This window comes from Nanorana parkeri, unplaced genomic scaffold (genome assembly GCF_000935625.1).
Source record: "Nanorana parkeri isolate BGI_ZX_2015 unplaced genomic scaffold, ASM93562v1 scaffold27, whole genome shotgun sequence".
Taxonomy (NCBI): Eukaryota; Metazoa; Chordata; class Amphibia; order Anura; family Dicroglossidae; genus Nanorana; species Nanorana parkeri.
In genome coordinates, this window is record NW_017306295.1 from 3,292,040 (window position 1) to 3,306,952 (window position 14,913).

General features: G+C 38.3%; 1 protein-coding gene across 1 annotated transcript in view; it reads left to right on the forward strand.

The window, feature by feature from the left end:
• Positions 1–14,913, forward strand: part of CHCHD3 (coiled-coil-helix-coiled-coil-helix domain containing 3) — a 148,541-nt gene that overhangs the window by 101,440 nt on the left and 32,188 nt on the right. Inside the window, exon 6 of the mRNA XM_018566239.1 lies at positions 6,342–6,412. Within this exon, the coding sequence (XP_018421741.1) occupies positions 6,342–6,412 (71 nt within the window). The remainder of the gene's footprint in view (positions 1–6,341; positions 6,413–14,913) is intronic.

The following is a 14,913-nucleotide window of genomic DNA, read 5'->3' on the forward strand; positions in this document are numbered from 1 at the left end:
ATATAATAGCAATAACAATAAGTGCAAAAAAAATATATAAATAAAAAAATAAATAAAAGTAACATATAAAAAAGGGGAAACCCCCCCCCAAAATGTTTAACCCCCACGTTTACGCGCCTATAAATGTAAATACGCGTCCGGTGCCCCAGCGCGCAAAAATTACAATTGCGCTACACATGTTACATATCGCCGCGAACGTCGCAGTGAGAGCAATCATTTTAGGGCCATCAATCACTGATAACACTAAACTGATGAGCGGTAACAGCTTTTAAAGCGTCGCCTATGGCCAATTTTGGGTATTATCGTTTTTTGAGGTTTCGCGCGCGCACGCAATTTTAAGGCTTGACATGTTTGGTGTCTTTTTACCCGACGTGACCCCGTCTTTTATATTTTACCAAAAAATTGGGTAATAATAAATGTTTTATCATTTAATATAGGGGAAACTGTTTTTTTTTTTTTGTTTTTTTTTAAAATTGGTAACTTTTCCTTTTAATATAGTAAAAAATAAAAACCCCAGTGGTGAATAAATACCACCAAAAGAAAGCTCTATCTGTCCCCAAAAAAGGGTATAAAATTCATTTCAGTACAGCGCTGCATGACGGAATAAATGTCAGTCAAAGTACCGCAGCGCTGAATACTGAAAAATGGCCTGGATGGGAAGGGGGTTTAACACCGCGGATGTCAACTGGTTAATTGAGGGTTTATTTTATTTTTTACATTTATCTTGCTCATACCCAGCCAGCTTCTTCAGCAGCCATCTACTGACTCCTAGTGACAGGAATTATGATACTGTATGCACCTTAAAATCAGGCTGGGTATTGTATATGGTCATATAGACCCAGCAAAGCTCTTGAGAAATGCTGCTTCCAGAGATGTTCTGCCAAGCTAATTTCTCTTTCAGTATATTTACACGTTATATGTAATACTTACACTAATCTTAAGTAAAAATGATATACTGGTTTAAGTAAAATGGCATCTAGCTGGACGGAAGCTAAAAAGTTTGTTGCTAGGATCAGATAACCTTTTCTGATCTACTCATATAAACAAACTACATACAAAGAGAACATTTTTGTTTAAGGGCTGGTTCACACCACAAAGTCTGCGTTCAGAGCGTTCGGCCACTGAAACGCAAGCTGGCTGGCTCCCTGTGGGAGGGGGCGTGGTGGTGTATTCTAGTCAATGGCATCACAGCCACGCCCCCGCTTGCAGTGTGATTTTCCGCACGCGAACGCAGGCATATTCGTCAATGCACTGCCACTCGCCCCTGAACGCAGGTAGCTGACCGCCTTGCGATCCAGCGGCCGAACACTCTGGAATGCAGACCTTGTGCTGTGAACCTGCCACAACACTGGAGGTTTGGATGAGCTGCCCTCTTTGTAATTTTAACCTCCAGATCTATTTAGGAACAGCGTTTTGTTTTCACATTTTATATATTTCTGTTTCCTCAAACTTTTTTTATTTTAATGACAGTAGATGAATACATTTTTTAACAATTTGATTTTAGTAAAAATAGTAAAGAACCTCCTGATAAATGAAATAAAGATGTGTCAGACATAGAATATTGTCTTTGTTTCAAAACTACCCAAAAATGCAAAAAGAAAAAAGTATTGATCAACGCAGCTGTTGTGTTCAACTTTATTGATCATTCTAGGGAAAGATAAATCTCAGCCTAAATAATATAATAGTAAATGTTGGTATTGTGGAGACAGTGACTTGATAGAAGGCCATTCATCATCTCAATTGGAGTCTTTTTCACTCCCACTAAAGAGTCTTTCTGCTACTTCGCCTTGAGCCTATTGATAGAGTACAATCCGTAGGCAAAATAGAAAGTGTTTAGGGCGAACTACATAGAAATTATTCACACTGTTTATTTAGCTGTAAAACACAGGAAAGTGTTTATCATGTGTTCAATGTAAAGCAAATCTGTGGCAAAAGCAAAATTAAACCTTTCCGTTGCAGCTGGTAGACAACAGCGTAAGTTGTCAGCATATACCTGCTGCTGCATAAATTGTTGTTCATTTTGGGAAAGGTTAGCATTTCTGTCTAGATTATACTGCTATTCAAGGGTCTGAAGAGCAGGGGTTTGTCTTGTGACAATGGATTCACTAGAATCGATGTCAGGGGGTTGAGAATATTGAACGTGGAAAAGCAAAGGCTCCTATTAGCTTTTTATCATTGTCTGTGTTCCTGTTGCACATTTTTCCTCCCTTTTCTGTGTGGTAAAACCATTCTCACTGGCACAGTCAATGAGGGGAAATCTCTCCGACAGAGCCCTGCATACCAGTAGAACTCAACAAGGGGCCTAACCCTTAACGAATCTGTACTGCCCGGCCAAAAAAAACAAAAACATCACCAACTGGATTTAGTTTTGTTATGATCTGGGGTTGCTTCAGCTGGACAGTTCTAGGTTCAGCAACATGTGACCACAAATTAGGTCAGCTGCATACCTGATTATACTGAGTGACCAGGTTTTTCCATCAATGCATTTTTCTTTCCTGATTACACGGGCATATTCCAATATGTCAATGCTAGGATTCATTTGGCTCTAATTGTGAAAGAGTGGTTCAGGGAGCATGAGGCATCATTTTCACACATAGTTTGGCCACCACAGTCCAGACCTTAACCCCATTGAGAATCTTTGAGATGTGCTACAGAAGACTTTACATAGTGGTCCATCTCTCCCATCATCACTACAAGATCTTGGTAAAAAATTAATGCAACTGGATGGAAATACATTTTGTGACGTTGCATAAACTTATACAAACAGTGCCATGGTGAATGTGTGCCGTAATCAAAGCTAAAGGCGGTCTAGCAAAATATGAGAGTGTGTGACTTCTTTTGTTTTGGTCAGGCAGTGTATTACATAATCCTGTAATAGAAAGTGGTAACCTTTGCGTGCTATTAATACCTTGAATTCTCACACCAAAGCAGTCTCATACCATTACATTTGGTAATTAACACTTCTCCAGTGTCTTCATTTCCTCTGCATCTCACAAATGATCCAAACACCTCAAACTTACCCATCTATACTACTCTTTTTCCAGTCATCCATTGCATGTGGTCTTTTGCCTGTTTTAACCTTTTCTATTTGCCAACGTCCTATATGGCTTTTTCTTTGAAATTCTGAGGGCAGAGTTTTCTGTTTACTGTTACTGAAGATACTGGTATTTGGCATCTGCTGTTTAAGGAAGTAGCCAATTGAGAACCTGTAATGTATCTGTTCATGAATAATACGCACACTTTTAGAAAAAGTGCACTTGTTCTTTTTGCCCTCCTAAAGGATCCCACCCTCTCCCTCCACAGATCTATACCAACTGAGATTTGAAGGCCACTGCTCCACTGTTTGTTGACATCCAGCACTGCAAGTCTCCCTCTCCTGACAGCATCCACCTCCTCGCTGGCAGATTTCCCCAGAGAAGTCTGTGGGGCTCTAATGTGCAGGTGGGGCCAGCAGAGCGAGCATTGCCGTGCTGGATGTAATCGTAAGAACAGATCTGCGGAGCTGGGGTGTGTGATTTGTTTTACACCAGGGGTAAGGAGCAAAAAGGATAACTGCACTTTGTTTTAAAGTACACTTATTCTTTAAACTGCACATTCTGATGTACTTGTTATTTTACATCTGTTTTTCACTATTTAGATGTAGTTTGCACTCTTCTCCGTAAGATTGGCTGTAGTGAACCCCTTTGCATTGAATCTTCAATCCATTGGAAATCTGACACGTGGAGTAATCTTTATTTCTCAAAATAACAATAGTCTGGCATGTTTCTTGAGAAAACCGCTTTGTTTTGGTGGTCATTGTTCCGTAAAATCAACTTTTCTTTAATGCAAGTACCTTGCAAACCAAGGCAAACCATTTGTTTGCTTTTTTCTTAACAGAATAAATAGTTTAAACAGAGCTAACACAATTATAAGGGTTTCTGCAGTAACCAGTTATTTACAAATCATTCATTTAGCATGGGCTAATGATATATATACTGTATATGGTATAATATAATAATGATCGTTTATCAGGAGATAGGAGATTAGGAGATATGACTGCTAAAAATGGGGCTTTGCAGTAATATTTGAATAAGAAAATATAAATCAGTCATTTTAGGCAGTGATAAACATTTGTAGCATTTAGTTTCGTATTGTCATATTTGCTAACACCATTATAATAAAAATTCTTGGTGATCTAATTTATTTTTTAATACTTTATTTTACTTTATTAATACAGTACATAAAACACACTTATACATCCATTATTACATATTAAAACAACAATACAAAAACAAATGACAATACAATAGACCCACAAAAAAAACTGTAAAATTAATTTTCCTCTCATCATACCATATTACTTAAACCACATTACTCCTCAAAATACCAATAGCAAATAAGGGAGATATTATACCCAAACTCCTTTACTATATTCAATCCACTTATCCCAATTTTTACCATATTTATCCATAGTACCTCTATGTTTGAACATAATTCCCTCAAATCTAACCACTTTATCTACTTCTTTCTTCCACTCCTCTACTGCGGGAGGCGTTGCTGAAATCCACCTAAAGGCTATATCGGCGAGGTCCATATAATGCCCTCGTTATTGCCACCTTCGTGTAATACTCCACCTTTATGGGTCCAAAAATACCCAGAGTACATAAGGGATTATTAGAAATATGAACTCAAAAGGCTATATTTATTATGTCCACTATTTGTTACCAATATCGTTTCAACTTCGGGCATCGCCACAGCAGATGTATCAACGAACCAGGTTCAACCCCACACTTTGGACATTTAGAATTTTCCCTAGAGAGTCCTATCCTATGTAGGAATTCAGGGGTCCGGTATGTTCTATGTACGATATAAAGCTGCGTTAATTTATGCGATGCAGATGGTGAAACTAAATGGATTGAAAGCAGCGATCTCATTTTTAACAATTAGTGTACGAGTGTCTGTTTTTAGAGCTCAGCAAATCTGAGCACAGGGCCTGAAAATACATGGATTATTTTAATGTCTGTATTAGGGATGCACCGATACCGGTTTTTCGGTATCAAGTACGAGTGCCAATATTTCCGTGAGCATGGAGCCAGCTTCCTGGTCAATCAGGAAGCTGGGCGCTGGGTATTGGCTCAATGCTGATTGGCCTGGAAGTCGGCTCTATGCTATTTGGCTGGCTTAATGCTGATTGCCAGGAAGTTGGCTTCCCGACCAATCAGGAAGTCGGGAGCCACGTCGTTACTCTCCACCAGGTCTCCTAATTGGCCGGGAAGCCAGCCCCTTGCTGTTGGCTGGGTCAATTCTGATTTGGTCTAGAAGTACAGTACAGTACTGTATAGAGTTCCTCACTTAACGACCAAGCCTCTTAAGGTCTGTCTTATTGTATCTATGACATGCATATATGTGCTTATTGTTATTGGATGTGTACATTTTTGTGCTATCATCTGTTGTACCACCAGTTCCTAGTGCCCCAGATCTGTCTGGAATTTGTAACTATTGAAGGGGTTTGGTGGCAGAACTACTGCCACCAAACCCCTTCAAAGTGAAGTTGTCATTCATTTCAAAATGAGTCAGTACTAGTACTGCCTTAGAGCAGGCATCACATAACCTTTCTTCCTCTCCTGTATGCCCCATGTGATCATTATTTATCTTTTTTTTTTAAGGGTTTGATTTCCCTGTCTTCTGGGAGTTAGCTCTACTCACTTTCCCTACCCCTGTCAAATTAGAGCCTGTACTGGCCACTAAGGTTATTTTACAAGAAAGAGCAGTTGTATAGGACTAAGGGCTACTTCACACCAGCCCCAGTGGATTGCACTGGATCGCATTCCGCCGTCTCACATTGTTTTGGAGCGGGAGGTGGCATGGCGGGGCATTGATGTCAATGGCACTGTAGTTACGCCCTCCAGCCGCATTTCGATCGCCCACACCGAAACATGTGGCACATCAGTTCCTGAGTTCCAGTCCGGTGCAGTCACAAAAAATGCTGCATGCACTATTTTTTTGTGACCGATCACGGGACCGAAACGCAGGCATTGATGTGCCAAGCGTTCCAGTGCGGGTGGTGCCATTGACTTCAGTTCCCCCTGACACGCTCCCTCCCGCCGCCAAAACAAAGTGAGCTGGCCGGAACGCACTGGGGCTGGTGTGAACTAGCCCTTAGCCATAACATCAAGGAAATTCAAGCCCCTAGTAATATATTCAAACCAGTATAAAAGAAGCACAAATTGTGAGATGTTTTGGCTATCAACGCTACATGTAGTGACTTTTTGCTTTTAAAATATTAAAATTGCTGACAGGTTTGATATGGAAACAAAAAAAGTTACTGCGCAATTTGTTGATTTTCATTTTTGTCTTTTCAGAGTGCACAATTTTATAAAGTGACCACTGATCAATACCAGGAAGCAGCAAACAGTGTGGAGGCACGATTCAAGTAAGTTACCATGGTGTTTTCATGGATCATGTATCTAAAATGTGTAATCGGGTTACAAGTTGGCTTGCTTTTTTTAATTTCGTAAAAAAATATTGCCTTTATATGCAACATATCTAATATAGTTAATTTTGTTCGCAGATTTATGTAGCTGGCTACAGCAGGAATTAAGGTCATAGGGAGAGATACATGAAGCTTGCCACAGTGCAAAATACAATTTTATGCAGTTCTAGGGAAATAGATTCTGACAGATTTACTATAACATTGCAGCTTGATTTATACATTGCCAACTCTACTGCTCAGAGTAGCAGTGCACCAGTTTAAAGTTGGTATCAGTGACTTATGCAGTCAGGTGCCCAGAAATAAATCTACTGCAAATCCTTTGCCCAGTTAGAGGCAGTCTTATTTGCATCAGATGTACAATTGATTTATGTTGGTAGCTTCACAGATCTCCCTCATAGTTTTCTTTTTTTACTGACTGACCTGTGACCGTCTCATTGTCACAGGTCGGCTAGAATTATGAGGTGAGTGAAAAGCACTCACCTCATAGTTCTCTAAGACGTTAATTGCACTTTTCTATAGGAAATATTTGCCCTATTTACAAACCACATTCACTGACAATTGCCTACATCTGTTCTTCAATGGGAATAGATTCTTACTGTAACATTTGATTCTTACTGTAACATATAACTAAGTGAATGCCGCATTTACTAGATTAATGCATTTTTACACACTGTATCCAAGGCTGAAGCGGTGTGTTTTTTTGTTTTTCATAGATTTTTTTAAGTTCTGTGAAAATGTGTCCATTTAGCACGAAGTAGTGATGTTATGCAGATGCCTTATAATTTCTTTGCTTGTTGTGCATGTTTGGCTGTTCATTAGTGTAGGAGACTGCTTGGCAGGTTGAACACAACTTGGTATTTGGTCAGAACTGATGTCATGCTGTTTTTGCATTTTGCATCATAAACCGGAGGTAATTACTGCTATTGCACATTTCCACTGTAGGTCTATTAATTTGGTGAGAACATTGTCTTTGCTTAAAGACGAACTCCAGGATTTAGAAAAGTTAACCCTTGCAGTGAGGCAGAAGGGTCAACTTCTCGTTTTATGTAGGGGGCCAAAATAAATACTCACCCTAGCTTCTGTTGCGCCTAACTGCTAGACCAGTCCCCACAGGCTCTTCTTTCCCCAGGTTTAGGCGGTCTATGGACCCATGACATCATCATGTCTAATACAGGTCTATTAGATATGAAAATGCTGAGGGACATACCACAGCCTGGCAAAGGAGAGGCGAGCGTTCATAGCCACAGGACCGAGGATTGGGTGAGTATTGTTTATTTTTGCCCCTAGAGAAAAATGAGCAGTTAACCCTTGCAGTGTGGGGGGATGGCCCCACTCCAAGGGTTGAGTTATTTAAGATTAAAAAATAGTACATACATCTTTTATTGGTACATCTAAGACTTTCCCTTGGCAATAATGTCTTGTGAAAACTATTTCTATTAACATTTTTCTAATTTGATCAGGTTAATTCAAAAACAACTAGCGTTACGGTAGATAAAAAGTGTATGCTTTATTCTACAGTATAATATGTCCTGTTACTAGTGACACTTAAATTATGTTTCAGTTCTAAAGCAAGTGTTTTACAGAATAAGCTAAATATTTTGGTATTTCAATGTTGTGCATTTTTTTATTGCATGACCAAAAAATGAAGGAACAAAATTAATAAAAACAAAAAAGTTTAAACATTATTATTAATGTTATTAATAATATTAATAACAGTAGTTAATTATGGCTAATTAGTTCAATTAACATAAAAACATGTGTGTTAACTTGCAGGGTTGCTACTGAGAGCATATGCTGATTAAAGTCACCCTCAACTGCTGTGAACCAGTGAGAGTCATTATAATCTAGCAGTAATAATGTTGCTACATCATAATTCTTAACACTGCAAACAAGGTGCTGTGAGTATCAATTTAAATAGGAACATCTACAGTTGTTTCTGTGATATAGAGCAAATCCCACTTGTCAAAATGACAGCCAGACTTTGCTGATTACAGCAGGGTGATACGGGGGATGTAGCGGAGCAGGGCTTTTCTAAGTTTTTTTGATGTGACTGTATACCCAGTCTACAACTGGCTAAGGCACATGTGTAAACCCCAACAATAAATTCCTCTTCTTTTCTCCCTTTGTGTCTGTTAAAATAAACAGTTTTAAGTATTTTATTTAAACATATACTTGCACAACCTCAATGGAGGGAAGAAAGCAGAACCCTGTTATGTATTCTATTTATAACAATTCCCAATATTGTGGTGCATATGACCAGCATTTCATGATAGCCGCTGTCAAGGCATGTATGAATGCAAAGGTGCCTCAAATATAAAATTACCTCCCCTATAATATCAATAAAAATGTAATTACATTTCTAGGCTGTTAGCAATTTGAATGGAAACACATACATCAGAAATTATATATTCCAAAAAAAGCATACATTATTCATGTAAATACATATAACAGTTGGTATCAGGTAAAATGTATTTCCATATAAAATCTAGATAAAAAGGGTAGGGTCTATTTTAGGGTGAGAGAATAGTGAGAAACTGCCTAATCAGAATCTTCTCCACCCTGTACTGTTTATAAAGATTTACCGCAGAGGGCTGTACACATTCATCAAGAAGAGGTGTATTTCTGCGCTTGGGAGTCACAGTTGTTTTCATACAGCCACGACCAGCAGACTGTAGAAATCAATGACAAGCGGACAGATGCCACGACTGTACGCAATAAACCGCACACCCGCTCATCCAACCCTGTATGCATGTAAGCACTTGGATTTTTAGTAGGCAGCACCAATGCTTTTCGAGTACCAGTGCCGATACTTGGCATTTTCATGAGAACTACCAGGGTTGCAGCGGTTGCAACTGGGACCTGGCTCTGGCACTCCACCACTGTCCTGAAATCATTAGTCTGCATTGTTTTAGAAAGACTGTCACATGACAATAATCAAAAATAGAGGTGCACTGAAATGGAAATTTTAAAAACGAAACCGAAATAAAAAAAATGTCAGGCCGAAACCGATACCGAAAATGGTTTTTATTTTTTCAATTTTTTAACATTTATTTTTTATAATTTTTTATATTCATTTTTATTTATTAATTCATTTTTTATTAAATATTTTTATTTTTTACTTTACTTTTAGGGGCTTCAGGGAAATATTAGGGGTCTAAACAGACCCCTGATATTTCCCTTTTTAAAATAGAAAAAGAGATTGAGAACACAAAGTCCTCAATCTCTTTTTCTGTGTCCCCTGTTATCAATGAACAGGAATCCTTTATGAGTGTTCCTGTTCATTGATAACATGAGAACATTGTTTACTATAACCACAATTATGAATGAATGGGGGTGATGTAGATCAGTCCCATTCATTCATAATTGAGGATATAGTTAACACAACATATCCTCATTTATGTACACACACTCAGCGATCACTGAGTGTGTGTACAATGCTTTTTACATTGCTCTCTGACACGCTGTCACAGGAAGCTGATCGAGCCGTGTAGAGAGGAAAGCCCAGCCTCCTGTGACAGCGCTGTCTCCGCCCCCCACATCGCTCTGCCGGACTGTGATAGGCGGCTGAGCAGTGTGGGAGGAGAGACGCCGGCCGTTCACAGCGCTCTCGTCCTGCAGCGCTCGGCCGGCTGTCACTTTCCTTTCTCCCCGCTGCAACAGCGCCCAGCGGGGAGAAAAGAAACCAGGGATGTGCCGATGTATCGGCCGAAACATGGCTATTTCGGCATTATGCCAAAAGTGCCATTTTCGCCCGATATGTTTTGGTGGCCGATATATCTGTGCATCCCTGATCAAAAATGTATCCATACTTGTAAGTACTCGGGCAAGTATCAGTACTTGTACTTGCAAAAATGGTATCGGTGCATCCCTTTATATTTATAAAAACAAAATAATACATTAAAACAGAGATGTACAAATCCCAGGAGCTCCGTATGCTCCTTAAAAATGACAGCTGCCTCCTAACTTTTGAATTTTTCTCTAGTCTAGTCCTGGAGCTGCAAAAGTATTTGTACTTGTACCAAGTACTGTACTTGGTGTCGGTGCATCCTTAATTTTTAGTGACTTGCTGACAGCCTTGGCCATCAGTACTGCCAGTTATTTTCTGTACTTGCTAAAAAATTTTCTTAGCCCAAAAAATGAAAACTAATGCAGACACCCCTTTAAGGACTGGTAAGCTGCAGTACATCAAACTTTTTAAGTAGGGTATACACATGTAGATTTTCACACAACCGTTTGCGAAAAATCACATCGGAATGTTTGACAATACCATCAGAAATTCAAAATTTCATTTGATTTTTGGTTTTATTTAAAATAAATGAAGTTTTCCAAACAAAAAGCACATTCACTGTTAGAATTTCATACTATTGAGAAAAATTTCGTAACATGCTCCTTTGAATTTGTTCGTCACTGCTGTCAAAATTAACCATCAATTTCACCACATCAGCGATTAGAAAGTCGAATGAATGTTCCGAAATCGTTTTCGTTCGTTCAAAATTCTAACCATGCGTTCCCAACTTTAGGTTTAGTTACAATTTAGGTAGTTTGATATGGATTATTTTTGGAAGGTTGTTTGCAGCTGATATCCTGTGTATGGATAATCATTTACTTTGCTCCACCTTTGTAACTTTATCATGTGCTAGCATTGTCCAAAATGCCTTAAAAGAAGTTTATAACTGCTCCGTCTTGCTACAAATAAACTTAAGGTTGAGCACGGTCCTGACAAACGCTTTATCTTTGAGCCTTAAGAAACATTGATCAGGTTCCCAATGATCAAACGCTTTATCTCTGTGAGGTGGTTATTCACATCGATCACACTCTAAATGATCAGGTTCAGTGAATTCCCGAGTTGTGCAAATTGCATTAAAATAACATTACTGAAACATGTTAATGTTTCTAATGCAAGAATAATATTTCAAGGAGTTGCATTATAACCATTTTTATTAGATTATGAAGATGTCTCCTTCGTAATGAAAAGTTTACACAAGAAGAGGAGGATGTGATATTACAGGAAGACATGGCTTTGGGCAAGGATTTGGGCTTTTACAAACTAATTACATTTCTACATTTGTATTAGCTTTCCTCCCCTTTGTAATTAAAGGAATGGTAGCAGGAAAAGCAGCAGATGCTGCAGTAACTTTGTATTCCCCACAGTCATCCAAGTCAAAGTATAATAGCTTTATTACTGTGCTATAATCACTATAATTAACCAGCAGATATTATTTTTCCTTAAGATTGTCTCCCCTTTTATTTTTACCTGCTTATATTTTAGGATTAGAACCGTGAGATGGGATTATGCTGCTACTGCAGTGCTGTGATAAGCATTACAATCCACTGGATTCCACATGCTTTTAACAATCTAAATAACCAACAGTGTTGTATACCAGACCCACTGTCTGCTCTGTAACTATGCAGCTGTACATTGATATTAACAGTGAAAAACATATCCTACTGTTGCTTACAATGATAGGTACAATTATGGGGGGCCTTTGTGTAATACATTAAAGCAAAGGTGTGCTTTTCATTTAAAACTTCCTTATCATTGTCAAGTGCCATTTTTAAACATATTAAGTCAAGTAAAAATTAATTATTGTATACATTTTTTATATTTTTAGCCAGCAGTTGGAGCTCTTTATTTTAGTTTTGAATAGAGTAGGGAAGGGTTAAAACCCTGCCAGTTTTTTTTTTTTGTTGTCTGTAATTTTAGGGAAATTTTCCTTCATTTCCTTTTCCAGAGACACAACAGAAAGTTTGAGGGAACTTTCCCAAAATGGCACGTGTCCCCATTAAAGATTTACCCTTACCGTTTTTTCTGGGGGTAACTTTTTAATATTTAGGATTTTCCCTCACTTTCATTCCTGGTGACAGTTGTCACCAGTGAAAATAGGAGGGTGAATCTCCCCAATGGGGACACAGCATTGCTCCGCTCAGCCTGTGATTGATCAGGATGGAGAGCGGTGTGGGGGTGAAGGCAGCTGTCACAGGAAGCTGAGCTGGCAGTGTGGGGGAGGAGTCAGCTGTCAAAATAGACCAAGCTCTATTCCCTGCACTGCCCATTCAGCCTCCTATGACAGCGAGTCAGGAAGGAGAGTGGGTACAAGCAGTCAGCGATCAGCTGATGTCCTCACTGTGTCCCCAATTATGAATGAACAGGAAGTGCTCTACATTACTTCCTGTTCATTCATGATTGTGGACATAGTAAACATGACACAGCATGTGTCACACGCGTCCACCCTTGAGTGTGTGTTTCACATGCTGTGTCACCCACACGAACGGCAGCTCCCTCACGGACCATAGAAATGACTGTGCTCATTAACTCCAGTTACTTGACCTAGATGACCTATTTCAATTAATACAAAGGGATATACATGGTATATCGGAGCTCCAGGGTACCAAACCCTTTTTTTCTCTTGGGTAGTAGCACTCACTAGAGAGGCTTCTATCCATTCATAACTTTATGATAGTAAATATTTTACCATCACCAGTTTTTAAATGAATTGGAAGCCTCTACGCCTGTATCATTTTATCACAACACACACACCAACACAGTGCACAAATGATTTTTAACATAAGTCACTTATTTACAGTTTTGCATTACTTCCTTTTTTTTACTGTTTCGCAAAAAGGCGCAATTTAATATTTACATATATTTGTTTATTAACTCAATACAGTTTTATCTTTTAGATTTAGCCTGTTTTTTTGTGCACTGATACTGATTGTTAGTGTGCGTTTATCAATTTAATTGTGTATTTTTATTGGTTTAATATTGATTTGATAATCATTTGCGCAATTATCGCAGGACCTACAAAATTAGTAGCACCATCTTTTTATTCTACCTGGCCTGTGCTTTCAGAAAATATATGGTTTGGAGGGTCTTTTACAAACGTTAGCAATGCAGCAGTAGAATATCAAAACAATGGGATAAAAGGTTAAAAGCATTCCGGAGGACATGGCAGCGAAAGGGTTAAACAGTAAGTTATAAAAGTGTATATTTTTGTCTTGGTTTGATATGCATGCACTGCAGTCCTTCTCTACCCTTCAAAGCTACTTATCCAGCAGCTGTTCACATGCATTCATCTGCTCCTCTTAGCTACGACAGAGCAGAGCCTATTATTGATTATGATGGTTAAAGAATCTGAGTGAGGGAGAATGAGGCAAGTCTGTTTCAAGAGCTCTTAATTCATGTGCAACTGTATTGGATTGCGGATTAAACTAATGTGCCATATGCTCAAAGCTTGCCAAGACAAACACCTGTAGATGTTTAAATATTTGTCCCTTCATCTGACAGCAACGAAGCCGTCTGCCTGATGAATAATAAATATTCTATTTCAGCCATTTAATGCTTCCGCCTTAAAGACATGAGGAATTTAGTTTAGCCTTGATAAAAATGTAAATGTTCTAAAGTAAAATTGCTTAGCCCATTTTCAAATCCATTTAATGCAAATCTAACATTTGTCTATTTGTAATGCAAGTGTTATTGGAACATTGCTGTAAAAACACTTAGTCTAAATTCCCTTTATTTTTTACATCCATAGAACTACACCAAACTGTAAAAGATTTATTGATAAATGACTTAATTTTTCTCTTTTTATTTTGTTACAAAATGTATTGTTTATTCAAACCAACCTGATAGTGCCTTACAGTTGCTTCTACCTGAGCATGGCATCATTAGTCAACATCAATGCACACATTAAATACACATTTATTAAAATGCAGATTACATACCCAAATGCTTGAGTATCCCAGGGCCCTGTGTTTATAGCCTTTTAAGTAGAAACATATTACTGTTAAATAACATTTGCAGCACTACTGCCTGAGGGCATTTTGTACTGACAGGTGACATTTTCTTAGACCACCCTTGCCAGAAAACTCAATCAGAAGGCTTGGAATTTATTATCCATTTTTTGTATGTTTATTCATGTTATTGTTGACTATTGTTCAGAACGCACATGTGCATTTTTCGATATGTAACACCATTGCAAATGTATTTTTCAGATAAACCCTTTTTTCATTGAAGAAAATTATTTTTGCATATGTAAAAGTCATTAGTACAAAAATGAGTTCATAAATCTGGCAAACACTTGTCTGATATGTTAGATAGCCTCTGTTTGTTTGTAGACTTGTGGTTAAGGAGTGACTGCAGTTATACAGCATTTCTTTATTTAAGCTATTGAAGTGAATATAGCATTATGGAATTATCCACATTCCTAATGATTTATAAAAGCTAGTTTACAACTAGCTAACCTTTTGGCATCCTTGGCCCTAGCAACCTTCAGTTTTCTCACCTTTGCCCACTAGTAAAGCTGGTTCTCACCACCTGTGTTGGGCTGCATTGCATTGCAAGGTCAAAGAAAACAACCTTGTTCATCAGTGGTGCCAGTTCATACTAATAGCCTGTGTTGGTGAGCACTGTGTAAAAAAAAAAAAAAAAAAAAAATACAGAT